The sequence below is a fragment of the Nycticebus coucang genome, chromosome 3, assembly GCF_027406575.1.
Source record: "Nycticebus coucang isolate mNycCou1 chromosome 3, mNycCou1.pri, whole genome shotgun sequence".
Classification (NCBI taxonomy): Eukaryota; Metazoa; Chordata; class Mammalia; order Primates; family Lorisidae; genus Nycticebus; species Nycticebus coucang.
In genome coordinates this window covers 12,515,547-12,536,644 of record NC_069782.1, presented here as the reverse complement: position 1 = coordinate 12,536,644, position 21,098 = coordinate 12,515,547, and the positions used below count along the sequence as shown (strand labels likewise).

At 51.7% G+C, this 21,098-nt stretch overlaps 1 protein-coding gene across 1 annotated transcript; it reads right to left on the bottom strand.

The window, feature by feature from the left end:
* Positions 1-8,040: 8,040 nt before the first annotated feature.
* Positions 8,041-19,261, bottom strand: MB (myoglobin). Its single transcript, XM_053583626.1, has 3 exons — positions 18,974-19,261; positions 12,205-12,427; positions 8,041-8,723 (listed from the first exon to the last, which is right to left on the bottom strand). Exons 1-3 carry the CDS (start codon positions 19,246-19,248, stop codon positions 8,577-8,579), a joined length of 645 nt encoding a protein of 214 aa, XP_053439601.1. The 5' UTR covers positions 19,249-19,261; the 3' UTR covers positions 8,041-8,576.
* Positions 19,262-21,098: the final 1,837 nt, after the last annotated feature.

Sequence of the window (21,098 nt, the reverse complement as noted above, 5' to 3'; positions counted from 1 at the left end):
GGGGTTTTCACCTGGGCTGTGGGCAGTCACTCAGCTAGCCTTGGAATCAGAACCCAGGCAGGTTCAAGAAACCTCTGAGGTCACCCAGTCCCTTCTGAGCTGGCTCTCTCCCTCCAGCCTCCCTGGGTCTGGAGGATGGGGTCAGGCTGCCCCAGCGGAAGGAAGCCCGCCAGGCAGGCCCCTCCTTCCAGAGCGCTCTGCGCTGGGGCTGCCAGAACAGCCTCTTGACTCTCTGTCTCCTGCATGTGGCTCACTCTCCCCTCACCACTGCTTTTTCCCCTCTGTGTCTCTCCTCTCCTCCCCTCCTCTCCCCTCCCCTCTCTCCCTTCCTCTTCTCTCCTCTCTCTCTCCCCTTCCTTTGTCTCTGTGATGGGGGTTGGAGCCGGGCACATCCCCCTCTCCAAGGCTCCGCCTCTTCGCAACCAGTGATCTGCAACCTGCTCTCACCCATACTTTGAGCTTGTAAACTTTTTCTTTTTCTTTTAAGGTGTTTACAAAATCTCACAAAATATATGGGATTAGAGTTGGGAAGAAAGGGAGGGAGCCAAGAAGCCAAGACCAACAGCATCAGGACCAATGTGTGTACTCTTGTGGGGGGTGTTGGTTCCCTGCCCAGCAGGCCTCCCACCACCGTCCTGAGTGCGCTGTCTGAAGAGTCTCCTGTTGGTTTTGACACTTATACCCAGTGGTGCTCAGGGAAGATGAGCACCAGCTCTGGCCCCAAGGGAGAGTTACACTTGCTTTCAGCCCATCATGGTGGTCTTGCTGTGACTTGTTTAAGCAGCAGTACATGGTCCAGTCCTGGAGTACTGGGGCTCGGAGGGAATTTGCCAGGGCAGAGGGAGAGGGACCTCTTGGAAGCCCTTTCTTGCTTTCAAAAGAGGACATGAAGCAGGGACTTGTTTTTTCCTGACTTTGGATGCTGGGAGAGGATATGATGTCTGGAGCGGTGGCAGCTATATTGTGACCTTGAGGGGAAGGTGATTTGTAGAGAAGTAGACATAGAGTCTGAAGCCTCTGAGCTGTAAATCCTTAATGTGGGGGCCTCCAGAATGTATATGTAATATATTTAAATGTCCTTAATTTTTAAGTCAATTTTAGTTGGGTTTTATGTTATTTGAAGCTGAAAGTTCCCTAACACTTAATAAGCCTGCGAGAAGGATGCTACAAGCATGTTCATTTTATTGAATGGAAAACTGAGGCATGTGAATACTAAGTAGCTTACCAGTTAAGAATAAGCAGGGCCATGATTTGAACCAGGGAATTCTGATGCTAAGGTCTGGACTACTTGGCAATTCTGCCTAAACCACTGCCTGATGACTACCTTTCCATGGCTCTTTGTGGCTCTAGCTCACAGGCCAGAAGTTCAAACAACAAGGCCTGACCTGCCCCAGCTTCTCTCTTTGCCCACAGCACCTATGCCCTGGACTTGCTGTTCCAGAATAGCCTGTGGCCCCGCACAGTAGCCCCCTTGCCTCCTGTCCTTTGCAGCTCCTGTGCACTCTGATGGTTCATTTGGGGGAGAGTGGGAGTTTCCTCTCCCCCTGCCCATTCGTCCTGGGCCCCCCTCTCTCATGGTGCCCACCACGTTGTACTATATGTGGCCACTCTGCTTCCTCATGACATGGTGACTGGGTTCCAAGAGCAAGTGACCCAGGAGAAAGAGCCAGGCAGACACTGTGTCACCATTTTTGCGACCTAGACTTGGACACGGTGCAGGACCAGTGCCGCCACATTCTGTTCTTTACGAGCGAGTCACCTTCAGCAGACCATAGTCCAGGAAGGGCAACTGGACTCCATTTGTTGGTGGGAGGACCGTTAAAGAATGTGTGGACGTGCTGTAAAGCCACCAGGCTGATTCTCTGCTGGACGCTGCCCCTGCTGTGTGGTGGGGAGACAGACACCAGAGCCCAGGGCCTCCCCTCTGCTGCTTCAGGCCTGTCTCCACCCGCCCTCCCTGTGCTCTGCCTGGATGGTGGCCCCAGTGGACAGAGCCCCCCCGCTTCCGCCCACCAGAGCCCCTGTCCTTGAGCTTCCAGCAGAGAAGTGTTGGAGGAGTGAGTTTGCAAAGAACAGAGCTGGGGCGTCTGTGCCCCTGACCCCTCTCCTGCTGGATCACAGCAGGTTGACTGCAGCTCCTAGGGAGGGCTAGGGCTACCCCCACTTCCTGTCAAGGCTCTCTCCCTAGGGCTTTGGGGGAGAGAAGTTGCCAGCCCAAGGGTTCCATGCATCCTCTCCCAGTTCCGAGCATTGTCCTTGTTACTGGGAACTAGACTGATAAAACACACAAGGATATAGTACAACCAGGTGGGCGCTGCGCAGGAGGGATGTGTCCAGGAGAGGGAGCCCAAGCTAGATGGGCAGGGGGAGAGGAAACGCTCCCCGCCAAGTCAGCCATCAGCGTGTATAGGAGCTGCAAAGGACAGGAGCAGGCATAGGGGCCAACACGCCGGGGCACAGGCTATTCTGGACACAGCAAGCCCAGGGCACAGGCACTCCAGGGAGCAGAGAAAGGGGGGAGGTTAGGCCCTGTCATTTGAACTTCTGTCCTGTGAGCCACGAAGAGCCATTGAAAGATAGTCAGTGGGGGCAGCGCCTGTGGCTCAACGGAGTAGGACCCTGGCCCCATATGCCAGAGGTTGCAGGTTCAAACCCAGCCCCAGCCAAAAACCACAAAAATTAAAAAAAAAAAAAGAAGAAAGAAAGAAAGATAGTCAGCGGGCAGTGATTTGGGCAGAATTACAAAGTGGTCCAGAGTGTGACTTTGGCCTGTGAATGAGTGTTTCTGTCCATAACCAGACACAAATGTGACCAGGCTCTTCGAGGACAGCCCTAATTCAGCCTGCGGAAGTGACCCTGAATAAGAACGCCTTCAGGCTAGCCCTACTAGCCTCTAAAGCCGTAAGAAAAGATAATAAAATACAGAATGGTGGTATTTTAGACCATCACATTTTGGAGTGATATAATGCAGCAATAGAAATCAGAACAATTAGTGTTTTCTAGGTATTAGAAAACGAGTGAAGTATGTGAATCTTTTTTTTTTTTTGTAGAGACAGAGTCTCACTGTACCGCCCTCGGGTAGAGTGCCGTGGCGTCACACGGCTCACAGCAACCTCTAACTCTTGGGCTTAAGCAATTCTCTTGCCTCAGCCTCCCGAGCAGCTGGGACTACAGGCGCCCGCCACAACGCCCGGCTATTTTTTTGTTGCAGTTTGGCCGGGGCTGGGTTTGAACCCGTCCCCCTCGGCATATGGGGCCGGCGTCTTACTCACTGAGCCACAGGCGCTGCCCACTGAATCTTTTTTAGTATCTGAAGAGAAGCTTCCATTGACAAGTATTGAAGAATTCAGCTGCCGGCAATGACTTCAGGTCCCCTGGAGTACTTTGCCTCTGCTGAGTAGAGCCCTGAGATGTTCGGTGGTCTCTCACTGACACAGCCACATAAGGTGAGAGGTGAGCCCTGGTAGACTGTGGGACATCACCCAAGGCTCGAGCTGCTAGCCTGCAGGTGCCTAGGCTGCAGCTGGTGGGTTAGTGAGTCTTGCTCTCAGAATATCATCAAATGTCATCAGCTCTGCATCACGGGGCAGCAGGATGGAGGACAGGACAGTGGCAGGATGCTTCTGACCTGCCCCAGAATTTTGAAGTTGAGCTATGACTGCACCACTGTACTCCATCCTGGGCCACAGAGCAAAACCTTGTCTATTAAAACAAACAAACCAGGCCAGGCGTGGAGGCTTACGCCTGTAATCCCAGCACTCTGGGAGGCTGAGGCAAGTAGATTGCTTGAGCTCAGGAGTTCAAGACCAGCCTGAGCAAGAGTGAGTCAGCATCTTTAAAATAGGCAGCGTGGGGGGGGGGGGGGCGGTAACTGTAGTCCCAGCTACTTGGGAGGCTGAGGCAAGAGAATCACTTGAGCCCAAGAGTTTGAGATTGGTGTGAGCTATGACGCCATAGCACTCTACCAAAGGTGACGAAGTGAGACTTTGTCTCCAGAAAGAAAAATTAAAATAAAAAATAAAATAAACAAACTAAAAAAAAAAAAAGTACAGATTCTAGCAGTTACTTAAATTCTCTCTGTCTTAATTTTATCATCTATAAAATAGGCATGAGATTGTAGAAGTCAAGGTTCCCAGGCCAGGCATGGTGGCTCACACCTGTAATCCCAGCCCTTGGGAGGCCTAGGTGAGTGGATCGCCTGAGCTCACAAGTTCAAGACCAGCCTGAGCAAGAGAGAGACCTGGTCTCTAAAAAATAGCTGGGGGTTGTGGCGGGCACCTATAATCCCGTCTATTTGAGAGGCTGAGGCTGAGGTGGCTGTGAGCTACGATGCCATGGCACTCTACCAAGGGCAGCAAAGTAAGATTCTGTCTCAAACAAAAAAAAAAAGTCAGGGTTCCCAGAGAAACAGAAACAAAACTGATAGGTTGCACATAGGAATATTGATTGATTCTAAGGGATTGACTCACACAAGGTTGAAATCTGCAGGACTAGCCTCAGGCTGGAGACTTGGGGAGGGAGAACTTGATGTTGCTATCTTAAGTATGGAGGCAGAATTCCTTCTTCTCTGGTGAACCTCAATCTCTCCTCATAAGGTCTTCAACTGATTGGACGAGGCCCACCTTCCTTATATGGCACTAATCTGCTTTACTCCAAGCCCCAGGATCAAAACATTAGTCCAATCAAGAAGTACCTTCCCAGCAACAATTGAGCATCACAGCCTGGCCAAGCTGACACATAAAAGTAGCCATCACAACCATGATGATGATGGTGGTGATGGTAATACTTACTTGGTTGAGCTATTGAAAGAATCAACAGGTTGGAATGTATTGAACACTTAGAGTGTGCTGGGCCCTCCGCATCCGAGACTGTTGCCTCTTCTTACCAAGTGTCAGTTTCCTCATCACAGCAAAAAAACACTCCCACAATATCCTAATACGAGCCCAACAGAGAGCCACTGATCTCAGCTGGAGGTTTAAGCGAACTTTTTCCGATAGAGTAACCCCACTTGGCTTATTTCTCACGGAACATCGCCCAGATCCTCATAGATACACTGGCTGCAGACAGCGCTGCTCCTGCTGACGCAAGAGCGCCAGTCCCCACTCTGTGGGTCCCATTGCACCCCATCTGTCAGAAGACACTCGGTCACAGTGCTCAAAGCCTTGAAGTCCGTGCCCCTACCCTGCCCCATTGCATAACCCACTAGGTCCGCAGAATCATCTCTGCTCTCTAAAGCATGCAGTGAGGGGTGGGTTTTGACTTTGAGGAGGTGGTTAAAATCTGCATGTGCCACCGTGAGGGAAGGGCCACCCGCCAAAATTCAAGGAGCCTCAAGTCCTTCATTTTCCTTAAGAAACCAAGGACATCCTTTGGTGAAGGTGTGAATGGGTTCAACATTTTGTTTCTATTTCTGTGTAAACCATTACCCTGGAAAGAATTGTTCTCTTTATGGGTGAACCACAGCAAGACAAAAGCAAGAGATTTGATGTGATTCAACAGGTAAAAGTTTTGTGGGTATTTTTCAAAAAGATATACATTTCACTTGTTTGGAGCCCAAGATGAATGGTGTGTTGTGTGTGTGTGTGTGTGACAGAGAGAGAGAATGGTGTGTTGTGTGTGTGTGTGTGGTGTGTGTGCACCAACCGGGCATAATGGCTCCAGCACTTTGGGAGGCCAAGGTAGGAGGATCACTTGACGCCAGGAGTTCAAGATCAGCTTGGGCAACATAGTTGCGCTCACCTTTTCTTCAGATAGCAAGGTACTTCTCTGCCAAAGTCCCAAGGAAAGATGTGAGGGCTAAAAACCTGTTTGTCTCTTGCCTGGATTTGGAGATTCAAAAGCTTAGACTCCAAAGACAAGCAGAAAGAAAGGATAAAGGATTTGGAGGAAATCATGAGGCTTCCCTGCTATCCAGAGTGGGAAATCATTTTCTGAAATTGTCAAAAGTAGATAATTGAAAGGAAATGGTAAGATTGCAGATGGCAGTGGTTTGCTGAAATACAGGTTCTTTTATGCTCAGGGCCACTACTAGCTTTTAGATCACTTAGGAAAAGCCATCCCCTGTGAGTGCTCAGCTTGGCAACTAGAATACAGACTGGATACAAACCTCATCACCTCCTTTGACCAGGCATTCATGTTGAGAGCACAACCGAGTCCTGGAGGAGGTGGCAAAAGCTCAGGCAGGTCTATAGGGTCTGAACACAGAAGAAATCTGTGCTTCACATCCCAGGAGGAGCCCTCATGGGGCAAGGGTGTCCCGGGGAAAAAGCGACCCCAGGCAAAAATGGCCTTAAGCCGCCTCAGAGGGTCTGAAGGGGAAACAAAGACTGAGGACCAAGTGGGGTGCAGCAGCCCCGAAGACACCACTGGGGACCGATGACAGCAGCAACCAGATTGCCACTTGCATCCTGACACACACAACAGCTCAGCACACAGAGGCCCCTTGGAATTAGCTGAAACCGGGTTGGAACTAGGGAAAAACCTCAAATAAACTGAGATTAAGTAATCTGTCACCCAGGCACAGTGAGGATTCAAAACAGAATTCAGCAGATTTATAGGGGAAAAAAACCAAAAACAAAAAGGAAGACATTGCATTTTGTCAGCATCTGAAATATAAACTGCAATTTGTTTTAACCTACTGTGCTTGACAAGTGTTTATTGACTGAATTGTGAATGAATGTTGAGCAGCTGAGGCTTCTTTGAAACCTCAATTTTATTCTGTCCTGATTTAATTATCAGAGCACATCTCTCTCCCTGACTAGATTGTCAATTGCTTGCAGGCAAGGACCTAGCTTATTCAGTTTCAATCCTGCTCACACACCCTATACACGGATGCTCACTGCCTGAGTGCTCGACTGAATTACGATGTGAGCGTGTGGCATTTTTCTCCAGGCTTCAAGATCAAAAGGCCCCCCTCAACCTAAACTCCCCTCCCTTTCTCTCCCACCCCTTCACAATGCATAAAAATTGCCAAAGCCTGGCTAAAAAGGAAGGCAGGTGCCCCTCAATGCTGTTGTCCAGCATGGGGTCACAGGAAGATGAATGAGAGCATTGGGATTTGGGACGTGTCTACGTGCAGCAGATGAACCTTGCCCTGCTTAGCAGTCGTGACCCTTGACATAGTCTGAGGTTTAGGGGAGGGAGGTCAAGTTCATCAAGGCGGTAGGGTGGGAGGGGTGCTGGGCCCCTGAAACAGACACTTGAGGGCAACAGGCACAAGGTCACTTGTCCTGGGAGCCCCTAGAGATTTACAGTACCCAAGACTTGGGGCTTCCCAGAGATGGCACCCAGAATCATGGGTGGTAATCTAGGCCTTCGTGACTTGGGCATTCCGGCTGGCTCAGCCCACCAGGCCCTTTGCCAGGCCCTTTTCCGTGGCCCCGGCTCTAGCCTGCTCCCTGGTTGCTGTGGTCACATGCCAACGTTTTATTCTGGGTCCTCATGGCAATGCTTACATATTCTTCCCGAGAGCTCTGCCTGCGTAGATACGGATTTTGTCTCCCGGCCTGTGTTTTTAAGTGATTCCCCATGTGCCCGTCCTTCCTCTGTGGCCGAAGGTCAATGCCTGCCGCTGGCTGGCCACCTCGCTCTGCCTCTCTGGCTGGAGTCCTGCTGCTGGATCCCAGGCCACAGTTTGAGTCTCAGTTACTAGTTGGGTGACCTTTGCATGTTACTTAAGCTGTTGGAACCACACTGATGACATCCTCCCTGGTCCTCTCCCCTCTCCTCTGGGCTCCCACAGCCTGATGCACTTGGCACTGATCCCCCCGTGTCACAAAGGTCTGCTGGCCCACCTGCTGCCCTCGACAGGCTAGGAGGTCCCCGAGGCCTGGCAGAGGCGCCTTTCGGCCATTTCCATGCCCTGGCCTGTGCCTGCCCCTGAGTGGTGGCCTAAGGAGGGTGGGCTCCTGTCCCTCTCCCCTCCTGCCGCTCCTCCTCCTTTTCCCGTGTGTGTACAACCCCCGTGTCTTCCCTCCCGCCATTTCTTCCCTTGGCCTGTGTGGTGGGGGCGATAGGGGATGAATGATGCCAGGCAGAGACTGAGATGTTGCAGGGGGTTTATTAAAACCAGGTGAGTCACCCCAACACCTGAGAAGGCACAAGCATGTTCCAGATACCTGGCCGCCGCCCTGGTGGTCCAGCCCCACCCAGCTCTCCTCCTCCGCCCAAGGGAACATTCTGTTGCCTTTGCTGTGGCCGGCGATGAATCAGAGAGTGACGATGGCCAGGGCTCAGCTAATGGGCTGGGTTTGGGGTTAGAGTCAGTTTGGAGGTTGGAAGGAGTTAGGTTGGGATGCAGAGCAAAGGAGAACCAGGTCTGACCCAGACCGTGCAGGCCACAGTGACAAAGGACCACACGTCTCCCTGTTCCTGGGGTGATGACGTTCTGCAGGGAGCCCCATTGTCAGGTATGTGGAGTCAACTTGAACATCCCACTCCCAGCCCCTCAGCCTCTCCTGCCCACCCCTCATAAACCAAGCAGACACTCAAAAGCAAACTCTACATGGCTACATGAGACTCAGCCCCCACTCCCTGGGTCTGGGGCCCAGGTGTGGGGGGGATGGGGCTGCAGGAGCTTAGCCCTGGAACCCCAGCTCCTTGTACTTGGCAGCGATGTCATTCCGGAACAGCTCTAGGGCCTTGCTCATGGCTCCCTGGGCATCAGCGCCAAAGTCCCCGGGATGCTTGCTCTGCAGAACATGGATGATGGCCCCGGAGATGAACTGCAGGGGGAGGAGAGGGATGCTGGTCACTGGGTGAAACCAGGCGGGAGCCAGACCTCGTCCTGCCTTCTCTTTACTGAGCACTTAGTACGCACCGGGTGAAGTTCTGTGTCATCTCCATGGATTAACACCTTTCCTTCAGGGGCGGCGCCTGTGGCTCAGTGGGTAGGGCGCCGGCCCCATATACCAAACGTGGCGGGTTCAAACCTGGCCCCGGCCAAATGCAACAAAAAAATAGCCAGGCATTGTGGCGGGCGCCTGTAGTCCCAGCTACTTGGGAGGCTGAGGCAAGAGAATTGCCTAAGCCCAGGAGCTGGAGGTTGCTGTGAGCTATGATGCCACAGCACTCTACTGAGCGTGACAAAGTGAGACTGTCTCTTAAAAAAACACCTTTCCTTCCCCACGACCACCTACTGAGACAGCTACTACTACCACTCCTGATTTATAGATGGGGAAACTGAGGCACAGGGAGGTTAAGCCGCATGCTGAGGTCATATAGCCAGGAGGGTGGGCTGGCTCCAGAGCCCACAGCCTTCTATCTATTCTGCTCAGGATGCAGACCCAGCTGGAACCAGGGAAGAGCTTGGGGCACCACCAACATGGGGCAGGAAAACGGGAGAGAAATGCTCAAATCCCATTATCTCATTTAGGATTTTGCAGTTAGAAAATCTTGAAACTATTTTCCATTCGTGTGTATTTAATTTTTGCACTTGATGTCTTGATATAATTATGGCTTTAAAGACCCTACTCTGGGGGTCACAGCCTCATATTCTCTAAGCACAGGAATGTTGGTGGGAGGGAAGGAGAGAGAGGAAGAGGGCAGGCCGCAGCTGGCACCAGGACTGTGAAGTCTTCCACCAGCCTCATCACCACCGTTTGCTTTAGCGCCCACACTCTTATTGCTAGGAAAATGGTGCTGGGAGTGTCTGTAGCACAGGGCAGCCTGAGAGCTTGAAAGGCTTGGGTGCGCACAATACGCTACTGTGCTTCCTCAATGGTTAATGAAGATTTGATCCCAACCACAGCCCTGGCCAGTGTGCCAAGCAGCATCATTTCCAAAGAGACAATCAAGGGGACAGACTGAGGTCACGAGGTAAGTGGACACAGAGCTGAACTTGGACAGGTCACTGCCAGAGCTGGGAACAGAAGCAGTAGCCCTCTGCAACCCCCCAGTCCCTGAGAGAGACAACGGCCCACAGGTCGGGTGAAGGATGTCTTAGGAGGAGCAGGGGAAGAGGGTCTGCCATGAGGGAGAAGAAGGACATCTGGGCTCTGTCTTATTTTTTTACAGATCTCAGGCATTAAATCAAACTTGTTCTAGGCAGACCCAGGTTCAAGTCCACTACTAGCTGGTTGTGCTACCTTGGCTACAGTTTTTCCTCTCTCCAAGTCTCAGTTTCTTCACCCCTAGAGTGGGGAACTGGTCATTCGCTCTTTTTTTTTTGACAGAGTCTCACTATGTCACCCTCGGTACAGTGCTGTAGCATCACGGCTCACGGCAACCTCAAACTCCTGAGCTGAAGCGATTCTCTTGCCTCAGCCTCCCAAGTAGCTGGGACTACAGGCGCCTGCCACAACGCCCCGGCTATTTTTTGTTGCAGTTATCATTGTTGTTTAGCTGGCCCAGGCCGGGTTTGAACCCCCCACCCTCAGTGTATGTAGCTGATGCTGTAACCACTGTGCTACGGGTGCCCAACAGGTGTCATTCTTGAGGGGCCCAAGTTCCAGCTGGCAGCCCCCTGGTGAAGAGAAAAATTGCAATGCAAACTGGTGGGCGCCAGGACAGGAATGAGGATAAAGTGCTCGGGGTAGGGAGGGGTGAGAAGGAGCAGCTGACTGCCTCCTGGGCCTGGGGCCTTCTGAGCTGGGCCTTGGAGGAAACAGGGATTTGCCAAGAGAAGACGTGGAGGAGGGACGGCAGCGTGTGTGGAATTTGAGGCAAGACTGGCCCACCATGTCAGTGACGCTGAGCAGGGTGGGCAAACAGGACTATTTTTGTGTGTGATTATGGAGCATGGCTGAAGAGGGGTGGTGGGGCCATTGTTGATGGGCGATATTATGCCACTGTGGGTTCAGGGTTTGAATTCCATAGGAACATAGATCTGATTGTACCTCCTGGCTTGTTAGCTGTGTGACCTTGGGCAAGCTACTTAATCTCTCTGAGCCCCCAGTTTCCAAATCAGTAAAATGGGGATAAGAGGGCAGAGACTGCTGGTCGCCTGTGCAATATCCATGTCCCTGTCTTCTTCAGTGGTAACAGACATTTCCCAACTTCCCATGCAGATAGGTGTGGCCTTATAACTAACTGCTAGCCAAGGAGATGTGAACAAAATGGTTGGGTGAGATTTCTGGGACTTCTTAAATTCCTTAAGAGAGAGGAATTCCTTCCTCTCTCCTGCTCCCTGTTTGGAATACAGACCAGGGGGCTGGAGCTCTTGCAGCTATGTTGACCATGAGGAAACTCTGAGAACAGATACCACGTGCTAAGGATAGCAGCCCAAAAAGAGTGAGCCTGCATCCCAGGTGACTTCAAGGGCCCATGCCAGCTCTGGACTCCCTACTGCTGAATTTCTTTTATGTGAAAGGAAAAGAAGACCCTGAAGGTAATTCCTAACCCCATGGAATAATTGTGGAAAATCTGTGGGGTAACCCAGGCTAATGCTCACCATGGCCGGTCCCCACTGGGCTGTCACCATAACCTCATCCTCTTTACTGCACCAGCCTTCCTGCTATTCCCATCGTCTGGGGACACACCCATCCCCACAGTCTTGCATCCCCACCTCCTTCTGACCTCCTGTCCCACCCCTCTTCCTCCCATAGTTACAGAGATGGAATCTGAAGTTCAGGCTCCCACCCCCACCCCAGCCCATCCACCTTTCCAGCCCATCTCAGAGGGTCACATCAATGAACACCTGGACGCCTGAGGTTCTTTCTCTGTATCTGTAAGATGCTGGACCAAATAGAGCCAGCTGGACTGAGCCTCTGCTGCCAAGCTCCTGCCACACATGTCCTGTGTGGCACAGTGGCTGGGGGTTGGGTCTCTGGAGTAACAGAGACCTGGGTTTGAATCATGGCTCTGCCATGTGCAGCCTCTGTGTCCGTGGAGAAGCTGCTTAACCTCTCCGTGCTCCGTTTCTTTCTCTACCTAGTAGCTCCAATATCGGTACCTACCAGCAGAGAAAATGCAAGTCGCGCGCCCGATATCCACTCTCCCCTCGCTCCTTGGTAATGAGACACTCATCTGACCTTCTAAATTAAAGACACTGCGCCTGAGGTTTGCAATGCGTCCCTTCTCCATGACTCAGGGAGGAGAGCAAAGCGGATGTCAGTCACTTTACAAATGGGAACACTGGGGCACAGGGACGAGGGTCATAGGACAACCCAAAAGTTAGTGGCCAAGCTGAGACTCAAACCCAAATCTCACCCCCACAAGGCCTCTCCCCCTCCAACAGCACCCTCCCGCCCGCGTCCCTGGGCCTACCTCCAGGTACTTCACGGGGATCTTGTGCTTGGTGGCGTGCGACTGGGCCAGGGGCTTGATCTCCGCCTCGTGCTGCCCCTTCTTCTTGAGGATGCCCCCCAGGGCGGTGAGCACAGTGACACCGTGCTTCTTCAGGTCCTCGGAAGCCTTCATCTCGTCTGGGGTCTTCAGGTTCTTGAACTTGTCGAACTTCTCCAGAGTCTCAGGATGAGCTGTAAAGAGCCTGTGGGCACAGAGCAGGCGAGAGTCAGGAGTGGGGAGGTGGCCAGACTTGAGTTCAAGTCCAGATCCTTGGGCAACTCACTTCACCTCTCTGGGCCTCGGCTTCCTCATGCAAGTAAAGGGGATAACGCATCCGTATGGAGCGGGATGGTACGTACTGAGCACAGTGGGCTGCCCATGCGGGGCGAGTGCTGTAAAGTGCCTGCTTTCTCACCTTTACTATCGTCAGCAGCACCTTCCTCCTCTTCACTGCCACTGTGAGGTGCAGGAAGGAAGAAGACATCTCTGCATCACTCACTGCAATTGTCACTCCGATTGTCCCCGAGCTGTTTGGAGAGTAGATCTGGCCAAATGGCATTATGGGTGGGCAGGAGCACAGAAGCCAGGTGGGCACCTACTGTGCGCCAGGCCCTGCGCGAGGCTCTGCCCCTGCCTTTCCCTCTGAAGTCATTCTGTGGTTCCCATTTTACAGCTGACGAAACAGAGACGCAGAGGGATGACGTCACGATCTCAGTATTGCAGCGCAGGTGTGCAGAGGATCAGGTCTGAGTGACTCAAGGAGTAGCCGTGGCCCACTCTGGGGACCATCCTGTAGCTTCAGCTGCTTAAAAACCTCTAGCGACAGGAGGGTAGAAGTTTTTCCACCTCCAAGAGCCATTCTGCTCCAGAGAATTTCTCAGGCTCAGAAACCTCTTACTTATCTTGAGCCCAAGCTCTGACTCTCTGCACCTCCCAGTCCCCTCACTACACAGACAGCACGGGACTCACCTGCCACAAACCAGTACTCGCTCCTGCCAGGCGCTCACAGAGCCGGGGACCCAGAGCAGCCACCTCCAGCTCTCCCTGCTGTGAGCAGGTGGGTGCCCACACAAAGGGAGTCAAACTCGCCCCCAGGGTGGAAGTGAGTCCCCCCACTTCACTCGTGGGGAAACAGAGGCCACAGAGGTAAGTAACTTGCCACTTGACCACGTGGCTAGTGGGAGACAGAGCCTAGACCCAAACCCCAAATCGGACAGTTCCATAACTCATGTTCTGTCCCTTGTGCCACAGCCCAAAATATTTGGCAGGGGAAACCCTGTCTGCCCAGGGCTTTCTCTCTTCCTGTCTTCAGTTCCTTAAAAAATTCCTCTTGTGGTTTCCAGCTCTGTGACATCCTTGCGATGCCACTGTGTGGGTGCACTCCAGTTTGTCCCCTGAGCCGCTGTGGCCAGAAGTGGTCACGAGGAAGCACCCTATTACCACAGTGTCCATCCCAGGGTCCTGTGGGGAGGTATTCCATGACCAGGATGCCAAGTCCCCCTCTTCTAAATCTGAGCGGTTCTCATACAACCTGAGAATGAGTCCATGTTTTGCAAGAGCTACCTCCCGTGCTGGTCTGCTCTTCAGCTTGTGGTCACATAAAGCCCCCAGCTCTTCTTCATATGAACACCGCATCTTCTCGTCCTGTTGTCAGACCGTCGATGGTGACTTGCACCTACATGCAGAATTTACATTTCTCCTTCCTGTTTTCCTCTCCCCATTCCAGGGTTATGAGCTTGGTTAGGACCTCATGGTGAAGGAAGAGAGTTCCTGATTTTGCAGCGAGAGCACTGGACTGGCACAAGCTAATGCTTACAGGACACCCAGCAAGGATATGAATATTTTAAGTGCTTTTTGTGTATTAGCTCACTGGGTTCTCCCAGCAACACTGGGAGGCAGGTGCATTCATTACCCCTTTTTACAGAAGAGGAAAATGAAAGGTGAGGCCTTTTCCCCAAGTTCAGCGTCAACAGCAGGAGGAGCAGAGCCTTGCGTGTTTCTTCTCTGGTGGGGTCTCCCTTCCTTACACGTTCCTGGAGCACAGGCCACTTCCTTCCTTCTCCACTTGGCAGAGGACAAGGGATGAAGAAGGGATAAAAGAGCCCAGTGGGTTTGGGGCTGGACTCCTGCCCCAGTGTCAGGACATAAGCAATCTTAGAGCTTGGATCACTGATGGCATCGGGGGGCCCACAGATTATGAATCCCAGGACCCAGAGACAGGAGGAACTTCAAGATAAGCAAATCTAACTCTCTTCTTTCAAGCACACAATTAGATGCTGTCAACACCATTCTCACTCACTCTGAATCAATAATCAGATCTCCTATCTGGAAAGGGGTCTAATATTGGCTAAGTCCAGCTTAGCAAATATGCAAGTGTACGCACATAAATGCACACGTGGTTAAATGAAGGCACTGCTAATAGCAACCCACATGTATGTGACACTCTGTTCCAAGTGCAGCACGTGTATTAATTCACTTTAAAAAGCTGATGGGGCGGCTCAGTGCCTGTGGCTCAAGTGGCTAAGGCGCCAGCCATATACACCTGAGCTGGAGGGTTCGAATCCAGCCTGGGCCCACCAAACAACGACAGCTGCAACCAAAAAAATAGCCAGGTGTTGTGGCAGTTGCCTATAATCCCAGCTACTTGGGAGGCAGAGGCAGGAGAGTTGCTTGAGCCCGGGAATTGGAGGTTGCGGTGAGCTGTGATGCCATAGCACTCTACCCAGGGCGACAGCTTGAGACTCTGTCTCAAAAAAAAAAAAATCAAAAAGCTGATGGGACAGGTGCCACTTACCGAGAATTTCACCCAGACAGAGTGGCTTCATGTCTACACACCTGATGACGACTCAGGCTTTGTTACGTTACCCAGAGATGTTTACATACAAACCGAGACCTACACAGAAATGTACCAGCTCTCACAAGTGTACACACATTGGGCTGTCACAGGTGCATGCGCACACATAGATGTGCACACTCACACAGAGGTACATGTAAATACCTCCTAGTACACACACGCACACACACAGAGGCAGGCACTGTGCGACTGGGAGCAATCCCTTGCCCTAAGAGCACGTCTCATGCTCCCCCAGAACACAGATGTGCCCACAGCCATGACTGATATCACCCCAGGCCCTGTCCAGAGCCTCGTGCGTCACTGACAGCTTGTCTCTGGCACCTCTCATCCAAAGGTCTCTGAGCTCCTGGCTATTATTATCTGGCGACAATGATCCTTGAACTCCCGCCTGACAGATGCGAGATCTGACACCCACAGGCATGGCCCAAGCTCAGGACGCTGGAAGGAGACTGGGGCAGAAGCGGGCCAAGGAGCTAGGATCCAAGGCAGTAGGGGATCACAGACATTTTGGGACACCCCCTTTCTCTAGGAGAAAGAACATGAGACTAGGAATTATGGAAGCTGAATTGGTCCCAGCTTTGTCACCAATCTGCTGGTGACAGGGAAAAAATCACTCAAACTCTCAGGATTTTGGCTTAGCCATATGTTAATCAAAACTGTTCGTCTAGGTGATTTCTCTGCCTCACCCTCCACTCTCAGCATCAGACAGCCAAAGAGAACCCATATTTACTTTAAAGAGTGCAGGGGAATTACACTAATTTGTCCCTAGATCGTTCTAGCACCACGTAGCTGCCTGCCTCCCCTAGGCCCAGGGTCTGTAGCTGGGAGCTTCCAGGACAGCCATGGAAGGACTCCTGGGTTTTTCTGACAACAGCAACCTGAGAAATGAGCAGATAGAAGACCTTCTCCCTGCAGAAATGGGCAGAGGGCATTTCCTCTGGGGCTTCGGAAGCCTCGCTTCCCTGTGTTTTCACCTTCACTTCATTTTCACCCGGTTCATCAGACAGGTCTCCAAGCAAGTCAGAGAGAAAAGAGGTCAATTTCCCTGCTGCTCTCCGAACTGAGGCCCGATCAGATGCCCACAAGCGGCAGCGAGCACTCTCAGACCCAGAAAACCTTCCGCTTTATAGAACAAAAGAACCCAAGTGCACAGGACCCCATCTCTAGGGTGGACGGTGTCGTATAGTGGGCAAAAGTGGGGATGCTGGATCCCAGCTAGTGGACTTCAACTCCAGCTCCCCTCTTCTTAGCTGTGTGACCTTGGGCAAGTTACTTAGCCTCTCTGTTAAGTGTAATGTTTGTAATATTATCTACCTCAAAAAGTTGTTGTCAGACTTAAGCGAATTAATAATATAGGTGAAACACTTAACACTGGGCCTGACAATCAGTAGGTCTGTGTACATTATCTTCCTCATGCTCAGCTCCACCCTCACTATCACCGTCCCTAGCATCATCACCAGGCACAGGAATTTTATTTTGTTGTTGTTGTTGCAGTTTGGCCAGGGCTGGGCTCAAACCCTCCACCCTCAGTATATGGGGCCAGTGCCCTGCCCACTGAGCCACAGGCGCCGCCCAGGCACAGGAAATTTAGCTTCTGCCTGTAGCTGCCACTGGCTGGTTGAGACACTCAGGTTCAATCTCCTCTCTGTAATGTGAGAAGTGGTGACCACCAACAGTAGTTCAAACTCTCCATGGCCTTGAAATCCTTCGTTTCAACAAAAAAGCCAAAAGAAAGCAGCAAAGTTTTGGGGAAGAGCAGGAAAGGCAGATGCCTGGAGTCTAAACGGCAGCCCCCGCTCCTGAGCCCCCACTCCTAGAGCCAGAACGTCCAGCTGACCTTCCAGCTTCTAGAGCTTTTGTTCATGGCAATGGCCTCAACATTTTACTAACAGGCTGGGATTAACAGCATTTGTTCTCTTTTCTAATCGGAGGATTGGAGAAATGACCTTTTCAAGGTCAGTAAAAAAGCCCAGGGTCAGTGTCTAGAACAGAACCAAGAGTCCAGCTCCCATGGGGCATTAGCAGCCCTGGGAGTTAGCATTCTCCACCTCTCCTGGAGTCCATGGTCCCTAGACCCCAAGCACTGACAGGGCCAAACCAGCTGGCATGGTCTCTGCGTGTCCCAAAGGTTAAGACGTGACAGGGCATCAGGCCTTCTTAAACTTTCCGGGAGCAGCAGCCCCAGGCATCTTGTCCTTGGCAGATGGCCCCTGGCCCCTAGCCCCAGGAAGGGGCTCTGATCCTCCCTGATGACATAACTCCCTGAGTCTCCTTCAAGACATCCAAGTCACTGCCTTAGGGCTGGCAGCCACCAAATTCACTTTGGAAAGACCTCTGTTCTGCAAACTCTGGTCTCCTACTTCTACCCAACTATCCTGCCTCCTCTCCTAAAGTAAGGGAGGTCACTGACTCAGAGACTCCTGGGGCCTGAGAATGGGAGGGGATCTCAGAGACCACGGCAAAATATCCCTTTATCAACCAATAGAGAAATAGGACCCAGAGATGGGTAGGGACTTGTCCAAGGTCACACACCAAATTGATGGGGCAGGAGTTGATACCAAATTTGAGGGGAGATGTTCATCTGATAGAGGCCCATTGCAGCCCCAGCAGCCAGCTGACAGGGACAGGAGAGGAAAAACACAAGGGAACACCCCAGGAAGCCACCAGAGTCAGCAGAAAACTTGACAGTCCGTCCTCAAGTGTTTCTAGCATGGACCGCTAAGGGCTCAAACTTCAGATGACAGAGCTTCCAGGACTGGCCATTCTTCCTGGGCATACGGGAGCTAGAAGTGGACGCAGCTCAGGGGAGATAGCAGGACATGGGTGTGGAAGAGAAAACCTGGCTCTGGCTCATACGCAAGGAGAAACTAATCTGGAATGAAAGCGCCAAGGACAACCCACTCACCGGCGGCAACCCCAGGGCCCGCTTCCTCCCAGGGGCAGCAATGCTGATTCAACGACCACTAGGCTTTTGACTGGACCAACCCAGAACATGGGGAAAGGAGCCAGGAGAAGAGGGTATCACCACTGGCACAGTGGGCAACAGGAAAACGAGATTCTCCGTACAAATCTCAGCCCTCCTCTACTAACAAAACTCAGAATTTTGTTTTCTTTGGTTTATTCCACTGCCTTGCAGGAGAAGGCAAGATGTACTTGGAGACTGCATCATTCTGAGCTCTCAAATGCAACACATATTCAATGTCAAAGGCCATGAACGGGCTTCTGTCTTCTGTTCTCTGATTACAGTGTTTTGAAATATCCCCAGTCTGGGCTTAATCTACAAAAGTTACTAATATTTCTAGAACTCAGTACATGCCAGGAACTGTGCCAAGCTTCTTACATATATCATTGTATTTCTTCCCCACCACTTCTCTGTGATGTAGGTATTAGGGTTTTCTTGCATTGCGCAGGAGAAGAAATTTGGGCTCAGAGAGGTTGAGTACTTTCCCAAAGGTCACACAGCTGCTCAGTCTTGGCAGAGCCAAATCTAGAACCAGGTCTGTCTCACCTTGAAAGCCAAGAGACTTAGGGACTTTAATGGACTTGAGACTCTGGGAATGTTCTTCCCTTTTGAGGCCCTTTTGTCCTTATCCAGATATCGAGGTGACTGGACAAGATCTTTATTAACTCTGTAATTCTAAGATTCTTCCTGGCATCCAGGGTCTGATTCTCAAGTTTCCTCTAGCTGCTGACGTCAGCCTGCAATGGGTTCCTTTTCCTTTCCTGCATTCAATCCCTGATACTTAAAAACAAACAAAAAAACAAGTGGGGGTTTTAACAACTCAACTAACACGGCCAACTAGTCTACCCCAGGACAAAGTTTCCACCTTGCAACTGAACACGCTTGATCTTTGGGGTATGGGTGACAGGGACGGTGAGAGGTCTTCCTTTTACCTGATGAGGATTTCCTGCCCGTGGCCAGCAAGGTCAGCCTCCACCTTGCCCCAGACATTCAGCACTGACTGCCATTCCCCGTCGCTGAGCCCCATGGTGTGGTCTGCAGAAGACAAAAAGAGCAAGTGTGGGTTGACTGGGTGTCCTGGCCCTGCAGCTGGGATTTGAGGCTGCTTGGCCCCAAAGGGACTTTTATACCTTCCCGGATGCGCGACACAGATCACCTGATGGCTGCCTCTCCCTCCTTCCCTCCCTTCTCTCTTTCTCTTTCTCATCCAGGGAGGGGTCTAATCTTTTTCTTTCTCTAGCCCTCACATGGGAAGCTATTTTGGGGTGGATGCCATTGTGGGGAAGGCAGGACAGCTCAGGCCACAGGGGCGGGGTGGGGGGGTTGTGTCTGTGGAAAGAGTGGGGAGGAGGTTGGGCCACTGTCTGGACTCTCCTAAGCTGGCAGAAAGGGCACCACCAAGGCCAATGCCAGCAGCCTGAAACCCAAAGCTCCCTGCGGTCAGTCATCCCAAGGAGACCTGTCATGTTTCTAAGCTTGGGCACCAGGCGCCCTGGCTGGCCCCAGGACTGGCCTGGCCCTCAGCAGTCTCCTCGCTCACCTTCCGCCCATGTTGCCAGATGCCCCTCACCCCGCCAGCCGGCAGTGATGGGAAGAGCCTGGATGGTTTCATGCAGACGTAGTCGAGGGCACCCAAGCAAGTCCATGATCTCTTAGAGAACGCCTGACCCTGTGGTCTTGTTCAAATATCTCCTCCTGGAATGTTTTGCTTGATGTACTCCTTCAAGGCACAACTAGTTCTCCTCCTTCCGTTTACCTGAACTGGTTCCTGTCGCACAGCTTAGCTCTGCACCCCATCTCCTTGTTTCCATGACAGCTGCTCTGTTAGCATAATGGCAGCCGGCACCCACAGAGACCTTGCTGGGGGCCAGCCCCTATTCCAGGCACTTCACATTTGGTAACTCGTTTAATCCCTCAAGATCCCTATGTGATCGATAAGGACATTATCCCCATTTAACTGGGAGGAAGTTAGGGAAATTCACCATGGTACACAACCAGTTGATGGCAGAGCTGGGATTTGAACCCAGGAAATCAGGCCTCCATGTCTATGCTCCTGAAAACCTTATTTTGGTTTTCATGAGGGCAACAGTTTGTTTTATTAATCTGGGTACCTCTTGGGCTTCACACGATGCCCTGTGCCAAGTTTGAACTGAATAAATGTTTGTTGAGTAAAAAGATGGATGGTCTTTCAAGGCAGACACGTGGAGGATGATCAGGCCTTATTTACATCCACACATCCCTCTCTCCCTCTGCTCAGGTGCCCATCCACTCACTCATCCACCCATCATGTCATTCCTCCATCAATTCACCCATCTGTCCATTCGTCATTCACCTCTTTTTTTTTTTGAGACAGTCTCACTATGTCGCCCTGTCACAGCTCACAGCAACTTCCAACTCTTGGGCTTAAGCAATTCTCTTGCCTCAGCCTCCCAAGTAGCTGGGACTACAGGCGCCTGCCACAACGCCTGGCTATTTTGTTGTTGTTGTTGTTGTTGTTGTCATTGTTGTTTAGCAGGCCCAGGCCAGGTTTGAACCTGCCAGCTCCAGTGTATGTGTCCAGCACTGTAACCATTGAGCTACAGGCTCCAAGCCCAACATTCACCTCTTATCTACCCGTCCATCATCCCTCCACCCATTCATCCATTCTCCTATCTATTCACTCATCCATCCACCTGCCCATCCACCCGCCCATCATCTATCTATCATCCATCCATCCATCCATCCCACAAACAACAAAATCAAACAAAACACATCCCTGTGTTCAAGAAACTCAGTCTCCTTAGGGAGATAAGAGGAATTAAAAATGTGGTACATTTTATTTAGAGCTAAGATCAAGGCATGTACAGGCCCTTCCTTCCATCTGCACAGGGCTTCACAGTTTACAGAGTACCTTCCTGGCAAGACTCCATCTCATCTTCACAGGGTCCCCAGGAGCTAGCAAGCATCACCCCACGTTACAGCTGGGGAAGACGAGGTGCAGAAAGCGTGAGTGAGTGTTGGGGCTGTCCTGGGTCTGCAGGGCTATGTCAGTCATGACTGCTCCATCCACACAGCTCT